A 19,885-nucleotide genomic window follows, 5' to 3' on the forward strand; every position below is an offset into this window, starting at 1 on the left:
TGAAAACCCTTATCCCGGGACCTGCTCGAGTAATTTCAACCAAATATGGTAGGTGACATTGTCTTTACACTCGTATGTCCCACTGTCACAGGGCGAAGTCTCACTACGACCACGCCTACTTACCATATAACACATTTTTTAATTCTATCTGAACGAGGTAAAATTTTGCACGAATAGTGCAAAGAGATGCGCAAGCTAATGACCAAAAGTTGTCAAAATCGGATTACAACTATTCAAGACCCCAGATATCGAATATGTGGACCCGAGTTCCGAACTTATTATCGGAAATATCGTTCAATCTGTTAAACTGAAATTCGGAAAAAATCCTTTCCTGGAGCCCTACTCTCTCTTGCAATTCAAAAACTATGTTATTAGCAAGCAAAATGCCATACTACAAGTAAAATGAAACGAACCTCTGTATCGTATTCGCATTGTTGTTCGAATATTTTTGGTAAAAAAGAGCAACACTGACAACAAACGTCAAAAAAATATAAGCACCTGTCCGAAAATGAGAAATGAACACCGGCAAAAAATACAACAAATATACATATAACAAGTAAGGAAAGGCTAAGTTCGGATGTAACCGAACATTTTATACTCTCGCAAAGTCAAATGGTATACTCGTTTGAGATTTGTTTGTGGATTGACTGATATTTTCGGTAGAAGGTCAACTATAGGCACTGGGGTCCACATATTTAGTAGTTGAACATTTTTGGTACGATTTAGACAATTTTTGGTCACAAGGTGGCATACTTTAAACGTATTATTCACGCAAAGTTTTACCCTTAAATAATCATTGTTGCTTGATATGCATAGTGGAAAGTAAAAGAATCAGATGGAATTGAAAATGGTGTTATATGGGAAATAGGCGTGGTTGTACTCCGATTGCGCCCATTTTTGCACTATGACATAGAAATATAAAAAGAACGTTATACAGCGAGCTTGGTTGAAATCGGTTAAGCAGATCACAAGATATGGGGTTTCACCTAAAAGTGGGCGGTGCCACGCCCATTGTCTAATTTTGAAAGCGGTTCCTATAAAGTTATCTCAGAGATAAAATTTAATGTCTCTGGCGTGTTTCGTGCTTGATTTATCGCGCTTTTAGTAGTTTTTAACTGTACCGTTATATGGGGTGTGGGCGTAGTTGCCACCCGATTTCAACTGTTTTCACACTGTAGGTAGAGGTTCTAAAACCATTTGCTTCCAGTGAATTTGGTTATTATAGCTTTAGCGGTTTGGGAGATATGCATATTAAACTTATTAGGGGCGGGACCACGCCCACTTTAAAAAAAAAAAAATTTAGATTAAATTAGCTGCATATGCCCCTCCTTTATGTTATCCTGTGTACCAAATAACAGTCTTGTATCTTATTGCGGAGCTTAGTTATGGCCATTTATTTGTTTTTGATTAATGGCGTTTTGTGGGCGTGGCAGTGGTCCGATTACGCCCATCTGCAATACCAACCGTCTCCCGGTACTAAAAAAACTTGTCTACCAAGTTTCATAAAGATATCTCAAGTTAGAGCTTGCACGGACGGACGGACGGACGGGAAGACAGTCACCCGGATTTCAACTCATCTCTTCATCCTGATCATTTATATATGCATAACCCTATATCTACCTCGATTAGTTTTAGGTGATACAAACAACAGTTAGGTGAACAAAACTATTATACTCTGTAGCAACAGGTTGCGAGAGTATAAAAATAATAAAAAAGGAACCTAATAGGTATGAAATGATTGAGCGAAAAATTCTTCGAGATTATGTAATTAGAATATATTACTGTTAATTTGTAAAATTATAGCTTTGTTCAAAATTCCCGGCTCGCCAAACATGCCTTCATATTCACAACATACGTGTTAAACGAGATCTCGTCCGAACTTATGGAGAACAGACGGTGCGTTGAAATCTCGGCTATGTGTAAACCCTCAGCTACACTGAAATGTTTAGCTTAAGGGCGTTATCAGCACCAAATTCGCAGCGATCTTCATATAGGTTTGTCTCAACAATCTTTGTCGAGTTGTCTAAATAACACATAACAATTCAAATGGTTGTACAAGAAGAAAGGAATGCGAAAGGATACTTTTTTCAAAAGTTTGACATTCCTGCAACAATTGGAGCGATCGAGCGTATTCAATTAGTGCGTCAACAGTAAATGAGCATTTGTACTTCAATAGAAAATTGAACCACAGTGTAAATGACATGGTTGTAAGTAATTTAATAAAGCACTAACGCAATTGAGTGAGTTAACATACGACCAAATGATAATACTATTCCAGATATGTGACCATAAAATAGTTGTAAGAGCCTTGAATACTAGTTTTGGATGTGCATCCCACGATTCACACATGTGGAATGTGTCACTTAAGAGATGCAAACTTAAGCATCGCTTTAAAAATGGCGACAGAGCATCACGCTTCTTAGGTTTGTTTATTATTTATTTATACCAATTTCTTGATTGTTTATTTTATATGGATAATAAAGGAGGATCCGGATATCCTTTGAAGCCTATCTGCTAACACCGTATAGAAGCGTAAATGTGGACTTTGGGGAAGCAAAATTTAACAAAAAACAGTCTCAAGCAAGATCAATTGTTGAACGCATATTCAGTTTACTCAAGGGAAGGTTTTGGTGCCTGTTGGCTGCAAGAACTTTACATTATACACCGGAATACGTCACAAGAAATATGAACGTATGTTGCACCCTGCACAACATTTGCATTCTTTTTCATTAAACAACCCCATATGACGCAATATAAATATGAAGAACCATCTCCTTCAACTCCATCTACGTCCGCTGCCATCACTGCAAACCTCGCTTTATTTGCAGGGAGTATGAGAGAAGAATTATTTTACATTTAATTAAATTACATTTTATTTCAAAAATCCAATAAACACAAATGAAACTATTCACGGCATTTGGAATAATGAAAGGCACTTAAAATATAGTATTTTAAAATTTATGAATTAATACTAAATGTCGGAAAATTGTTATCAAAATTGCATTTATTAGGACATGGAGCGATGAAGTTGAAGCAATTCCTCTTTTATCTCTAACTTTGTTTTCTGCACTTTGAGATTTCCAATACTAAGTTTTTCATCGTGTTAAAATTTCCTCGTAAGTGTCGTTTAATATTTTATGAATTTCATTGAGTTCGCGCAATTAATTCTCTTGATGTATAATTTGATTTTCCAGCTGCTTTTTGAAGAGTTTGTCACGTCTGGCCAGATTGGTTGCAGATCGTGTAGGTGTTGCGGACTGGCGACGTGGTATCCTTGTGCTGAGATTTTCTTCGCATACCGGATCACCTTGATCTACTGCAGCAGTCTCAGCCACAGACATGCTGTTATCCGGAACACTATCGATGCAGCCAAACCTCTCGGAATTACTGCTTCCATTCACTGCCTAATCAATGGACAACAGTTGCACTAATCTTTCTTCCAATGAGGAAAAATGTTGGACGATGGATGGTCCGCCGCCCGTACTGGAGATGCTCTCCTTATATCTACACTTTTTTGGCTTTTGGGTGATCATTAGTCGACCATTATCTCAAACTGTTTGTAAAAATTTACTTCTTTATTATTTTTTCTTCAAAATAAGTAAATGAATTTTTGTTACTTACGGTTTTGTTTGCTTTCCGTTATGATTGAACAATGCCAAATGTTAGTGCAATCAGTTCAGACATTTATCTAGCCCCAATAACCTTAATTTCCGACTTTCCAGCATTTTTAAACCAATTATGTTGGTCAATATGTGTGATATTTTAATAAAATTAACAAGACGAGTTGTCTAGTGCAATCAGTCCAAACATTTATCTAGCAGTAATAACCCCTGATTTCCGACTTTCCAGCAGATTTAAACCAGTTGTCTTTAAAATGATATGGCTTAGCGGACCTTGGTCTGAACCTCATATCACACATATAATGATTTTCGATCCTGTGGTGGAAGTTATCCACATATATCCAATATAATAAATTTGTTTTAATTTATATAACTTATAAGTATATAATTTGAGTTAATTAGGTTGAATTTGATATATATAAATATCTCGGACACGAATTACTATCGAGTAATTAAACGAAATGAGTATATTATTAATAACATGCCAAATAAGATTGTAATCGATTTCACAGAATACTTATTTGGAATTCTTACGTAAAATTAAAAAAAAAAGTATTCCTTCGATTTGATCTTTGCAAATTACATCCATATTATATATTAAAGTAGCTTGTAATTTAGTTCTAGTATAATATTTTTACGGCTGGTGGTTTAGTTGATTTCTAAACAACACATGCTGTTCCACCATCTTCGAACCTTTAAAGTAACTATACACAACACTTGTGATTTCGATCGGTATGAAGCCTTTTCACCATACAAGACATACAGATCCATTTTACGTTCGTCCTTCTTACTCATTTCAAAAATTCAATATATTTTAATTTTGGTAATTTGCAAAAATTTTTTTTAAAACAATTTTTTTCCCATACTCCTAATTGTCCTATGAAAACGCTTCAGCGTTCTTTCTTAAAATAGAGTAGTTTCTGAAATATTAATAAAATAAACTCATAAAATCGAAAAACAGTGAAATTTTAAATTTTGCATAGCTGTTAAGAAAATTTTTTTACAATTTTTTTCCTTTGACAGATCTTTGTTTTATGATAAGACAACACTTTCCACCAAAATTCACTCGAATCGATGGAGGTCGCCTCCAACTATTTGTCGATTTGACATGGAATGACCCATATTAAATTTAGCCTCTTCGGTTGAGTTTATATCACATATATTTAATTCGTGGATGATTTAAGTATAATTTTCGCTGACGGAAAATAATATATAGTAATAAAACTAAGTGAGTCTAAGACCCAAAAATATACAAAAACAAGTAAGGAAGCGCTAAGTTCGGATGTAACCGAACATTTTATACTCTCGCAAAGTCAAATGGTATACTCGTTTGAGATTTCATTGTGGATTGACTGATATTTTCGGTAGAAGGTCAACTATAGGCACTGGGGTCCACATATTTAGTACTTAGGGGCTTGAACAGTTTTGGTTCGATTTAGACAATTTTTGGTCACAAGGTGGCATACTTTAAACGTATTATTCACGCAAAGTTTTACCCCGATATAATCATTGTTGCTTGATATGCATAGTGGAAAGTGAAAGAATCAGATGGAATTGAAAATGGTGTTTCATAGGAAGTAGGCGTGGTTGTAGTCTGATTTCGCCCATTTTCGCACTATGACATAGAAACATAAAAAGAACGTTATGCACCGAATTTGGTTGAAATCGGTTTGAGCAGATCTCAAGATATGGGGTTTCACCTAAAAGTGTGCTGTGCCACGCCCACTGACTAATTTTGAACGCGGTTCCTATAAAGTCATCTTATACCATCTCAGAGATAAAATTTAATGTCTCTGGCGTGTTTAGTGCTTGATTTATCGCGCTTTTAGTAGTTTTTAACAGTACCGTTATATGGGGAGTGGGCGGAGTTGCCACCCGATTTCAACTATTTTCACACCGTCAATAGAAGTGCTAAAAACATTTGCTTCCAGTGAATTTTGTTATTATAGCATTAGCGGTTTAGGAGATATGCACATTAAACCTATTAGAGGCGGGACCACGCCCACTTTTTAAAAAAAAATTTTAACTGCAGATGCCCCTCCCTAATGTGATCCTGTGTACCAAATAACAGTCTTGTATCTTATTGCGGAGCTTAGTTATGGCAAGTTATTTGTTTTTGATTAATGGCGTTTTGTGGGCGTGGCAGTGGTCCGATTACGTCCATCTGCAATACCAACCGTCTCACGGTACCATGAAACATGTCTACCAAGTTTCATAAAGATATCTCAATTTTTACTCAAGTTAGAGCTTGCACGGACGGACGGACAGACGGACGGACGGACAGACAGTCACCCGGATTTCAACTCGTCTCTTCATCCTGATCATTTATATATATATAACCCTATATCTAACTCGATTAATTTTAGGTGATACAAACAACCGTTAGGTGAACAAAACTATTATACTCTGTAGCAACAGGTTGCGAGAGTATAAAAAGAAAAAACAATAATAATCAAAGACGGGCACGGGATTAACAACCAAATATATATATAATATATAGAGCCAAAAACACAGGGAGAGAGCTACACAACAGGCAACAGCTGGCGTTAAGGAAAAAAGGGCAAACACAAAAAAAACTCAAACAAACAGAAAAAACACAAAAGCCCCCTTGAGGCGAGACAAAGTAAGTGTATCGTTTTCATTTATTTATTTATTAACACGCTTATATTAGTTTCACTTGTATGTCTGTTTGTAACTAAAAAACTAAACTCAACACGATTACAAAGTATGCGCAAAATGTTTGCATACTTTTTAACACTCTTTTATTAGCTTCATTTCTATGTGTGTCTGTCTGTTCGTAATCAAACTAAACCCAACACGACTACAAAGTATGCGCAAAATATTTGCATACTTTTAGGCATTTATAATAAAATATAAATAAATATAGTTTAAAAAAACTAAAAAAAAACGCTTTTAAAGAATATCGAACTAAAAAGTTGAAAATAAATATAGTTTAAAAAAACTAAAGACACACGCTTTTAAAGAATATCGAACGAAAAAGTTCAAAATAATTTTAAAAATTAACTTAAAAAAATAGTATATAAACAAGTAAGGAAGGGCTAAGTTCGGATGTAACCGAACATTTTATACTCTCGCAAAGTCAAATAGTATACTCGTTTGAGATTTCTTTGTGGATTGGCTGATATTTTCGGTAAAAGGTCAACTATAGGCACTGGGGTCCACATATTTAGTACTTAGGGGCTTAAACAGTTTTGGTTCGATTTAGACAATTTTTGGCCACAAGGTGGCATACTTTAATCGCATTATTCACGCAAAGTTTTATCCCGATACAGTCATTGTTGCCTGATTTGCATAGTGGAAAGTGAAATAATCAGATGGAATTTAAAATGGTGTTATATGGAAAGTAGGCGTGGTTGTAGTCCGATTTCGCCCATTTTTGCACTGTGACATAGAAACATGAAAAGAACGTTATGCACCGAATTTGGTTGAAATCGGTTAAGCAGATCTCAAGATATGGGTTTTCACCTAAAAGTGGGCTGTGCCACGCCCACTGTCTAATTTTGAACGCGGTTCCTATAAAGTCATCTCATACCATCCCAGAGATAAAATTTAATGACTCTGGCGTGTTTAGTGCTTGATTTATCGCGCTTTTAGTAGTTTTTAACAGTACCGTTATATGGGGAGTGGGCGGAGTTGCCACCCGATTTCAACTATTTTCACACCGTCAATAGAAGTGCTAAAAACATTTGCTTCCAGTGAATTTTGTTATTATAGCATAAGCGGTTTACGAGATATGCACATTAAACCTATTAGAGGCGGGACCACGCCCACTTTTTTAAAAAAAAATTTTACTGCAGATGCCCCTCCCTAATGTGATCCTGTGTACCAAATAACAGTCTTGTATCTTATTGCGGAGCTTAGTTATGGCAAGTTATTTGTTTTTGATTAATGGCGTTATGTGGGCGTGGCAGTGGTCCGATTACGCCCATCTGCAATACCAACCGTCTCACGGTACCATGAAACATGTCTACCAAGTTTCATAAAGATATCTCAATTTTTACTCAAGTTAGAGCTTGCACGGACGGACGGACAGACGGACAGACGGACAGACGGACGGACAGACGGACGGACGGACAGACAGTCACCCGGATTTCAACTCGTCTCTTCATCCTGATCATTTATATATATATAACCCTATATCTAACTCGATTAGTTTTAGGTGATACAAACAACCGTTAGGTGAACAAAACTATTATACTCTGTAGCAACAGGTTGCGAGAGTATAAAAATACTAGTATAATTGAGGAAAAAGCGTGGGGCGTTCGATATACGAAAATTATGGCAAAAAGCGCCCTAAGCCTTTTCCTCAATTATACTAGAATTTTTTTTTTTTATATTATTTTTTTAAGTTAATTTTTATACTCTCGCAACCTGTTGCTACAGAGTATAATAGTTTTGTTCACCTAACGGTTGTTTGTATCACCTAAAATTAATCGAGTTAGATATAGGGTTATATATATATAAATGATCAGGATGAAGAGACGAGTTGAAATCCGTGTGACTGTCTGTCCGTCCGTCCGTGCAAGCTCTAACTTGATTAAAAATTGAGATATCTTTATGAAACTTGGTAGACATGTTTCATGGTACCGTGAGACGGTTGGTATTGCAGATGGACGTAATCGGACCACTGCCACGCCCACAAAACGCCATTAATCAAAAACAAATAACTTGCCATAACTAAGCTCCGCAATAAGATACAAGACTGTTATTTGGTACACAGGATCACATTAGGGAGGGGCATCTGCAGTTAAAAAATTTTTTTAAAAAGTGGGCGTGGTCCCGCCTCTAATAGGTTTAATGTGCATATCTCCTAAACCGCTAATGCTATAATAACAAAATTCACTGGAAGCAAATGTTTTTAGCACTTCTATTGACGGTGTGAAAATAGTTGAAATCGGGTGGCAACTCCGCCCACTCCCCATATAACGGTACTGTTAAAAACTACTAAAAGCGCGATAAATCAAGCACTAAACACGCCAGAGACATTAAATTTTATCTCTGAGATGGTATAAGATGACTTTATAGGAACCGCGTTCAAAATTAGACAGTGGGCGTGGCACAGCCCACTTTTAGGTGAAAACCCATATCTTGAGATATGCTTAACCGATTTCAACCAAATTCGGTGCGTAACGTTCTTTTCATGTTTCTATGTCATAGTGCGAAAATGGGCGAAATCGGATTACAACCACGCCTATTTTCCATATGACACCATTTTGAATACCACTTGTTTCTTTCACTTTCCACTATGCAAATCAAGCAACAATGATTATATCGGCGTAAAACTTTGCGTGAATAATACGTTTAAAGTATGCCACCTTGCGGCCAAAAATTGTCTAAATCGAACCAAAACTGTTCAAACCCCTAAGTACTAAATATGTGGACCCCAGTGCCTATAGTTGACCTTCTACCGAAAATATCAGTCAATCCACAAAGAAATCTCAAACGAGTATACCATTTGACTTTGCGAGAGTATAAAATGTTCGGTTACATCCGAACTTAGCCCTTCCTTACTTGTTAAAATTATTTTCAACTTTTTCATTCGATATTCTTTAAAAGCGTGTGTCTTTAGTTTTTTAAACTATATTTATTATATATGTATGTTTGTAAATCCTGTATACTATTTAAACTAGAAAAATCCGTTTAAACATTTTGAAACCACGGGTACAGGAAACGTTAACGGATAATATATAAAAAAAATAAATAAACGGAACTAAAAATTTGAGTACTATATACTTATAATTTTTCCTAACGTTAAAAAAACGTTGAAAAAAAGGGTGAATATATTTATATACATGAATACTTATATTAACATATATATGTATATATTCTATATATATATTATATATGATTATATATATATGTATATATATATATCACACAACAACCACAAAGTAAACAATAAAAATTCAAGTATTTAATACAAACATACATATATAAACATTCAATCGGCAAACAATATGCAAATTGCATTTACCGATAAATCTTATATCAGAATATATTAATATAAGCGGAGTCGGTAAAATACCTGCGCATTACAATTTTTATTTTTTTTCTCCACACTCTTCTTTCACGCCGATAAATAATACGCATGCACAGTCATACATATACACACTTGTAAATACGGTATACGATCTGCCTATGCTCACATACCCCATATACAGTGGGTACAAATACATATTTTTATTTAATTTAATCATTTAAAAATCGGTTATTTTAAAACTAATTAAACGGTGCGGTTAAATTCCAAATTTATCTCTGAGAGTGACAGTCTAATACGATACTGTACTCGATTTTCATCTTCGCCGATTCATGACAATTTTGAATCGGTATTAGAAATCAAAAAGGAAAATCTTGATAATTTCTTGACACGTCTCCAAGCTGCATATGACGCAAGCCACACCTTTGGTCAGAAGGGACCATATTGAGGAAGATATATTAGTGTTCTGCCAACTTGGCGCGCAAATTGGAAACCTGGTAGCTATACTTGAGGATAGAAAAGACGATCTATCCACCAAGCCATGCGAGACACCATTGAACGGGTAACCACGCTATACGAACTAGCTGCCTATGAAAGAGCCAAACCAGAGGCCACCCAATGTTATCAAAAACCCAACAATAGAGCAACCAGAAGTTCAGGAACTTGAATGGGTACTGGTTAGTATCAAAAGTAAGTTAGAACTTAAAAACACAGAACCAAAAATCTTTGGTGATTTCAAAAACAAGCGACGAATGTTATGCAGATATGTTAAAAAAAAAAATAAATCGGACCGCAGATCTCCGCGACAGCTTGAGTAAGGCAAGGAGAACAGTGAAGAGTGAACTTTTGCTTAAACTGATAGCTAACCCGAGGTGGTCATCTAATAATCTTAAAGAGCACACTTTGGAGATCCTTAAAGATATGGAAGTAGTCAGAATCTTAAGGCACTCGGTCACACTAGAGATCAGAGATCTAGACGCGACAATGTCAGCCAAAGAAGTTTGTAAATCAATAAACGAAAAACTGCCTGATGAAGACAATATGGAAAGCAGTGCCATTAAATCTATGCGTCGCTTGAAAGACGAAACTCAAGTATCACCCATTAGTCTCCCCGTAACAGCTTCCAATAAACTCCTTAGTGCAAATAAAATAAGGATATGCTGTGTCGATTGTAAGATCCGTTGTAATGCCTCGAGTTTTGACATACATTACGCAACTGTAAAAACACCAAAGATCTTACTGGCTTTTGATTCCGATGCGGAGAGAAAGGTCACACCGCTAAAAGTTATAGTAATGTAATGTAGTGCTATGATCACAAGGTGGAAATAAGCATGCGACTAGTAGAAACATGCGGGGACAAGAATAAAGATAGGACAAGCACTTGGCCTGGACAGAATTCCCAATTAGGTTATTAAGCACGCCATAAAAAGGGAACCGGAATTGTTTCGTCAAGCGCATACAAGTTGTTTGAGGGAAGGGTTTTTTCCGCAATACTGGAAATGGCAATGGCGCGTTCTTCTCCCTAAGGGTGACAAACCTCCAAAAGAACCCTTATCGCATCGCCCTCTCTGTATGATCGATACAGCTGGAAAGGTTCTGGAAACTATCATAGGTAGGCGGCTTGAAAGATACACTGAAGGAGACTGGAAATTGGACCCAATAAAGTTTGGTTTCCGGATAGGGCGAAGCATCGTGGATGCTACAGATACCGTCACAAATATAGCCAAAATAGCATTGGACGGTAGTAGATGGGAATGGGGTAGTAAGCAATACTTCGTTGTCATAACCCTCGACATAAAGAACGCCTTTAACTCCGCAAAATGGAAGCTAATTATAAAGGCCTTGAAAGAGTTAAATGTCCCGAATTACCTTTTTTGATTGTGACAAGCTATTTCGAAAACAGAGTTCTAGCTTACGATACCGAACATGGTCCCGTAACATAGAAAGTTATTGGTGGTGTTCCACAGAGGTCAGTTCTCAGTCCTTTCCTATGGAATATAATGTACGACGGGGTTCTAAGAGTTGCGGTGCCGGACACGGTAAAAATAGTATGATACGCGGACAACATCGCGGTCGTAGTCGTTGCAAAAACCCTAAAGTAAGCGAAGAACAATTGCAATTGCTTTAACCCACGTCAAAAATTGGTTCGAGACTGCCGGCTTAGAACTAGCAACACACAAAACTGAAGTGGTGCTAATGAGTAGTCGAAAGAAATATCCATGCGGCGCGGTCTGTGTCGACAATCGCTAGGATAATTCTTAATACACGGGAACCTAGACAACAGGTGAGAAAGCTACTGACATGTGTCATGCGGCGCCAATTTGGCTACCAGCAACCAAATATAATTCTTATATAAGAGGATTGGTTTCAACACTCAGACTAGCTTCACTAAAAGCTAGCTGTGCTTTAAGAATTGTATCAGATGATGCAACAAGTGCATCGGGTAGACTACCACGACATTCGACACGTCAAAACATCCAACTATCATGCTCAAGAACTTGGAAAAATCGGCGAAAAGTGCATCGATCAATGGTAGAAAAGGTGGAATGTGTCCAGTAAGGAAAGGTGGACCCACACCTTGATACCCAATATTCAAGAGTGGATTCTGCGTAAACATGGCGAGGTGAATTATTACCTCACATTACTATGAAAATTATAGTGAAATGGCATATCACCTCGTGGTAAAATGTGTCCGTTTCCCGAGATACTGCAAGACAAAACTACGACGTTCATATAAGGGAATACAAATAGGGGAGGAGGATTATTAAATATAATATAATACCTGCGCTGGTCTGAGAGCAAGGGCGTGAATAGAACGTTTGCGCTGAACACTTTATATTGTACACTGAAAGATTTATACCCACTTTGACCCACTATTTGGTATCAATAAAAAAAATTACCAACATTCTTTCAAGTAAAGATGAAGTATTAGTACTTTGAGAGAACTTCACCTGAACCGCACATCTTTGATAAAAGATTTTTTAACGACTCTCAGTCAGATAAGCATAGTTGCGATAATTATTGCACTAAGAAATTTATTTGAAAGCAAGCCTGCTAAATCTTTGTAAGGTTGTAACAAATATGAAATAATTAATATAAAATAGTTATTTTCGGAAAAGTTCTTTAGAGTGATAAGTTATTATAGGACTAAGATTTGCTGTTAAAGAATTGTAAAAAGAAACTACACGAGCATTTATAACACACTTTTAACAAAATCAACCTATTAATTAATTTACAACAAACGAAGAAATATCTTAGTCTTTAAAGTACGTATATTTTATAAAGATAAACCATACGCATTTTAAATCTGCGAAAGGTATTTTTATTTATAAATGGTAGAAATAATGTAAACTAAAAAAATCCTTTATATTTATCGCTCGGTATTATATAAATAGCATTAAGTAGGGATTGTGAGCATATGCAATCGTTTTTTGACTAACGAAATATAAACCATTAGCTATCTGGTCATCATTTAATTTATCTGCTTTATCATAATAATCAAAAACCTTTAGATAGCTTGGACAGAACATGAAATACAGGCTATAGTCCCCAAAATCCCTTGACGGATATTCAAGTGAGTTGTATCGATTCCGTTTTGTACCTCATTACTGCAGGGTATATGTAAGTATATTTATTACGGTTTTCAAAAACGGTTGCCAAACTGTTGTATTTGCGGTATTTCGGGTTTTACCGCAAAAATTAGTACATATAATATACATATCTATATACTATATAATACGTAGCATAACCTTGGCACCATGGATATTCGGCTTTGCCGTGGATCTCGATGGTTGGCCGGGCTTCACATACGATCTCTTGCGCTTTGGGTTATCATAATGAATTCATTTTTCATCGCCAGTGACAATCCGATGCAAAAATTACTTCTTTTGGTGGCGTTGAAGCAACATTTAAGACATGCAGAATCGACGTTCGACGTCTCTTGGCTTTAATTCATAAGGCACCCAATTTTCAAGCTTCTGGATGAATCCTAATGATTTTAATCTCCTGGAAACGGTTGCTTGATCAACACCTAATACTTTTGCAAGTTCTTCTTGCGTCTGGCGTGCATATGCGTCGAGCAATGTCTCCAATTCTATGTCTTGAAATTTTGTTGGCTGTCCGGGTCATTCTCCGTCATCTAAGTCGAAATTGTCACTTTTAAACCGTGCAAACCACTTTTGGCACATTCGTTCGGCTAAAGCAGGGTCACCATAAACGTTCAGTAAAATACGATGGCTTTCGGTAGCACTTTTCTTCATGTTAAAGTAATGAAGACGAACTCCCCGCAAAAACACTTTATCTGGTACAAATTTCGAAATTTTCAAATGAATGAAACAAATTGTTGTTCACGATAAAACAAATGATTTCTACTGAAACGACGCGAAATGACAGTACCTTTGAAATGAATATAGCCACAGATGAACACGAAGCGAAATAATACTAGTAGAGCCCACTCTTAGAAAACCGCACGAATTAATGCATATACCCACATAGCAACATATAACGAATAAAAAGAGATAGAAAGGACAATATTGTCAAAAAACCAAAAAAAAAATTAAAGAATTTCTTACCTATACAAATCTCTCATTACATACATATTTACATATTTTGCACATAACACATACCAAAATTTTTAGCAACTCATAATTTTGAGCGCTAGCAAATATATATTCTTAATATTATTAACATATTCTATCTACAAAAAAAAAGAAAAAAGAGAAAGGTAAAGAAAATCAGAAATTTTAAACATATACAATATACGTACATTAACTTACTCTCATACATACGTACATATTTACATTCATATACCGAGAGTGCAAATTTACGAATCGTAGTGCACATACGATTACTTTGTTTCTAATTACGTTTATGCGCTCTTTCTTAACTGAGAAACAACGTCCGCTCGTTTACATACGTACTTCTACAAGTACGGCACATATTATTATACCCTAGTAGGGTACCACTAAAAGTTAAAGAACTTCAAAAAGCGCATTCGAAACAAAAAAAAAACATTTTAAACGGTTCGGTAAAGAAAAAACGAATTCTTAACAAAAAACGAAAAGAAAAATAATTATTTATATTTCTATAAATAAATAAATAACAATAACAAAATATTGTGAACAATATTATATACATTGCTTCTATACAATTTAATTTAATAAATTCTAAAGTCCAATTTGGCACATACTCGGCAATACCCTTGTTGTTTGGCAAACAAAAAACAAGTAGGATTGCATACATATGTATAAAGTACATTGATCTCTTATACGAGCTCTCATTGACACATACTAATTCGCTTATGGGTATATCCTATAACGCATACGAACACAAAAAGAAAATAACAAAATAGATATTGCAATTTTTGAATAATTATTGTAATAAACAATACAATCGAGAAATATAATAAATAAATACCGTAACAACGAAACACGCTATCTTATTTAATCCGATTTAAAAATAAAAATAAAAAAATGAAAATAATTTACTAATTCTCTTATTTATATAAAAGAGATTACGCATTACAATTACGAATTTCGCTTAAATTTAATTAGTTTACACTGAGGGAAACCATTTCATTAATTGAACTTTTTTAAATGAACGCAGATTCTGAAGATTCTAAATCTACACAACTATTAAAAGTACCAAAAATGATTTCGGACGAAAAAAGTCCATGTACACCTGCAGAAGCTACACGCTCAAAGCAAGGTGCTACAAAACAAAAAAGGGGGAAAGACATTACATTCAGTAAATTCATTGCTGAGAGTGACAGTCTAATAAGATACTGCACTCGATTTTCATCTGCTCCGATTCAAGATAATTCTGAATCGGCATTAGAAATCAAAAAAGAAAATCTCGACAATTTTTGGATACGTCTCCAAGCTTCATATGACGCCATAGTAGAATCTGACGAATCAGATCTACCAGAAAATTTTAAGTCCTCGGCTTACGCCAAATATGAAAACTGCTTCGACCAGTTCGAAAAAACTAAAGCAATGATTTCCGATCAACTAAAGTTAATAAAAGCAATTGCACCTACTCTACATCCGAGAGTAGAGCTGCCACAAGTACAATGTCAAGAGGCAAGTTCAGGCATCCATCTCAAGGTGCCCGCATGTGACACAGAAATATTTCATGGCTTGGGAAGCTCTTAAATCTAGATTTGAAAATGAGAGAATATTGGTCGATAAGCAAGTAACGATACTAATGAACTTACCTAAGATTCAAAAGGAAACAAGTGAAGAGTTTATAAAACTGCAATCCACTGTTTCCAATTGCTTGTCGGTTTTATCGACACAAAATATTCCCACAGACAGCTGGGACCCAATACTGGTAGATATATGCACCGCCGCTTTACCAGAAAAATCGTTACTTTTGTGGGAGCAATCAGCGTGGCAACAGATGAAAGATTTTTTAATGACCCAATACGAAATCGCAGAAATAGTAAAATAAATGGAAGCTTCCACAGACCCCAAGCCAGTAGCAACAACAATCTAAATAGAAGCTTCTTCAGAAATCGACCGTTCACATCTGAACAGTACAAACAAACGTCATGCGAACTGTGTACAGGAGTACATAAGCTAAAATCTTACGAGAAATTCAAAAAATTGAATATTATCAATCGAAGCAATTTTGTAAAAAAAAGGACTTTGTACAAATTGCCTGTCATATGTGCATCCACGTAAAGAGTGCGAACGCAAATTTAATTGCGTTTATTGTTATAACGACATCATTCAATGCTTCATTATAACAATTTTTCCAGCTCACCCCCAAACAGCGCAATATGAAAAGAGCCACGGGTTTAGTTGCAACAGCAAATCCCGAAGTGCGAAAGCACCATGCTGCTCAAAGGCAATAAAAGCCCCAACGCTACATAGCGAAAATCAAAGTAGAGTACCACTACATAGCAGATCCCAACTGCAACACTCCCGCTCAAAGAGACCTTCTATTAGGCAGCGATCTCATACCACAGATAATACTCGAAGGTATTGAGAAAATTTCACACACAACTCATCATACGGCCGCACACACACACCGACTAGGATCTCTACACAACACACAGTACAAAAATATTTGTCCTCGAAGCGGACAGACTCGTCTCTCAGCGTCTGTCGACTAAAAAACACCGAACTTTCCTTTGGTGCGCGAGTAACCTCATTTTCTTGGCTCGTGTTTATCATCGATAATTTTTATATTCTTTTATTACCTCTCCACTGGTATGCGACCAGGGAGTGATTGCGGGAAGATAATCTTTTTATAATTATTCATAAATAAACAAATTTTGTGAACATTTTCGAAACGGAAAAACATACAATTCTAATTTAATTTGCATACGCGGTATTTAAAGTGGCACGTAAGTAGTGGTTTTAACAATAGTGAATTCACATTTTGTTAAACAATGTCATTTAAGCAATATAAGTAACATTAACTATTTTTAATCATTGACATGTGATGCATCCATAGTCATAAGCAAGAATAAATAATTTCGTCGGTTTTCCGTCAGACAAAAGATCAACAAAGGTAGGATAGTTAAAATACTTCTAACCAGCAGATATGGGCTAAAATAATAAGAGCAAATAATAAAATATAAGAAACATTGACTTTAGAAACTACATATTTTTATCCAAAACGATACTACGTATGATGTTTTGAACACTCAACACGCGCATTGCACATGTTTCTATAACTTAATACTATTTATTCGCTTCATTTTATTATCGTATCTTTGTTCAGTTTTATTATTTTTCTAGCAAGCTTGTGATTACTATTACTGATTAAAATATTTAAATTAAATTTGTATTTACCTGTAACTAACGTACACTATATATCTTTTAATTTAATACAAATTAAATTTAAAAAAACTGCACATTCTAAATATTTGTAAGTATAGGAATGTGATTAATGCATTCAAAACTGTGTTACATTTATTCAAGACTTATAATATATAATACATTTGATTAACATACCTTGAACCCGTCATATGTCCAACTGCCAAATTTGAGAACACATGTTTGTTCGTCAAAAGGAAAATATTCTACATCTATTTCACAGGACGATTTGTAAATTGCTGGAGGTTTCCACTCGACTAATCCTTCTGAGTAAATTGTTGCTTTTGTTGCAAGCGTCACTTCGAAATTACCATCAGCACTGTGTTTATGATCACCAAATATATTTCGTTTATTGTACAAAAAATTCATTTATCTGTAGTGTCATTATATACTGTCTGCCGAAGCTCATATAAGGACAAATTTATTATATATTTAAGGTTACTATTTTATATGGTCATGAGGTCTGATCACGTATTTTCTTCGAGACTCACATATTATATTATAATGGCATGGTTATACAAAAGATTCATAGGAAATATACCATTAAATCAAGATTGATGGAGAAAAGGTTACGCAAATTTGGAAATCATATGTTTGATGCCGCAATTGATTCAAATTAGTTGGTTGCCATAGCCTTTTAAACCTTTTTTTTTATTATTTTATACTTAAAACAGCTAATTTTAAAAAGCCATAAACTGGTCATGTCTAATAACTTATTTTGGCCTTGAAAAATATTACTAATAAAATTTAAATCTCTAACAGAAAATGTATATACTCGTACATAACAAATCTAATGCCTGATGTCATTTCGGACAAATGAACATCAAATTTTGATGTTTTCAAGGGTCCAGATTACGAATTTGTTCATTTGTTAGTATAAAATTTATTTTTCAGTCATTATTGAGGTTCTGCGCACCTTTTTCGCGGAATTTTTCAAATTGGTGGAAGTGGAAGAATAGTGTTTTATTTAAATTTAGTGAATATTTCCTAAGCTTTCTATGGAATAATTGAAAGGTGGAATATTTGATGATGGTTCTCAAATTTAAAACAAAAAAATTTGTGAAAGTGATATGAATAAGTATTTGTAAAAAAAAATCAAATCTAAATATTTCGCACAACTTTGCCAAATGTAAAGAAAGCGAGTGGAATTGCAACAATGTAGCTAAAAGATATTGCTAATAACTCTCGAAATCATATCTAGTGATTATTAAACGAAGTAAGTTATTTGGTTTTATCAGGTTACATTTTGGGCATATGAATTTTTATTGATCGTAAAAAATGTATAAACTATAATAATACGAATTCGACATTGTTTTTATATTCTTGTATTCTTGTAGTTTCAAATTTAATCATCTAAACAGATAAAATACATAATGAATTGAATAAAAAACGCAAATAGAAAAACGGTACACATCAGCTAATGCATTTTTTTCTTCTCTCAAATTCGCCCCACTGTAAGTATGACGATCTTGATTCTATGACGTGACAGTTTTCGTAACCTGTAGTCTATAAACCTTGGCATTCAACAGAATTTCAGCCTCGTTATTTTCAGATAATCAATTTCGTTTAAAAATTTATCATACAAAATATTAATTATCTCATTTCAAACTATTACAAAACTACTTAAGATATAAGGATTGTAAAATAATTTGCAATGCTCGAAAACGGATTTAGCGATTTTTGATTAAAGATTTCTGATGGGGGCTTCTTACTTTATTGGAAAAAATTCTTAAACATTGAATAAGAAATGTTTGAAAGACCTATAACAGTTCCGTTGCTTCATAGAATGCGATGAAAAGCATTGTTGTTGTTTCCACATAACGATAACATCTCAAATTATGTAAAACTAGAAAGAAAACTTTGTTTGGACCGTTATATTAATTTAAGACACTATCATTGCAATTACCATCTTGATTTTTCTATATTGACGATCAAAACAGGCCTGATTAGACACTAGATATATGTTGTAAGAAGTCTCATTCTTTATTTTATACTTTTTAAATTAAATCTTTATAATTTTTAAAATAAATCTATTAACTATTCATACTGTTATTTGAACAACAAATATACTCAAACTTGTCTTCAAAAAAAGTGAAAACACCATGGGTGGCTAAATAATATATATGGTTTAAAAACTCGAAAATATGATTTTAAAGCATATTAAACTAAAAAGTGAAAAAAAATTTATTTTAAAAACTAAACTGACTATTGATCGAAAATTCTTGTATTATTGTGAGAAAAGCGTCGGATGCTTTGTGCCATATTTTTCGTATATCGACCATATCACACTTTTCTGACAATAATAAAAGTATTTTTTGGTCAATATTACAGTCAACTTACATTAAAAATTATTTTTCAGTTTGAAGGGCTTTAGAAGCATGTGTTTTCGTTTTTTTACATTACATTTATTATAAACATAAACTGTAAAAACTGAAATTGCC

The 19,885-nt window shown here is 34.7% G+C and overlaps 1 protein-coding gene across 13 annotated transcripts in view; it reads right to left on the reverse strand.

Annotated features, from left to right (window-relative positions):
• Positions 1-19,885, reverse strand: part of nAChRalpha4 (nicotinic acetylcholine receptor alpha4) — a 946,244-nt gene that overhangs the window by 392,241 nt on the left and 534,118 nt on the right. For 11 of the 13 annotated variants that reach the window (XR_011397945.1, XR_011397944.1, XM_070112964.1 and 8 more), the window contains one exon: positions 17,583-17,763. The exons of 1 other annotated variant lie outside the window; for it this stretch is intronic. Coding sequence is in view for 10 of the 12 variants with exons in the window: in XM_070112964.1 (XP_069969065.1) it covers positions 17,583-17,763 (181 nt within the window). In the remaining 2 variants the exon portion in view is untranslated. Of the gene's footprint in view, positions 1-17,582; positions 17,764-19,885 lie in introns of those variants that run through there. One more of the 13 variants, XM_070112971.1, reaches the window with a different exon arrangement.

This window comes from Bactrocera oleae, chromosome 2 (genome assembly GCF_042242935.1).
Source record: "Bactrocera oleae isolate idBacOlea1 chromosome 2, idBacOlea1, whole genome shotgun sequence".
Taxonomy (NCBI): domain Eukaryota; kingdom Metazoa; phylum Arthropoda; class Insecta; order Diptera; family Tephritidae; genus Bactrocera; species Bactrocera oleae.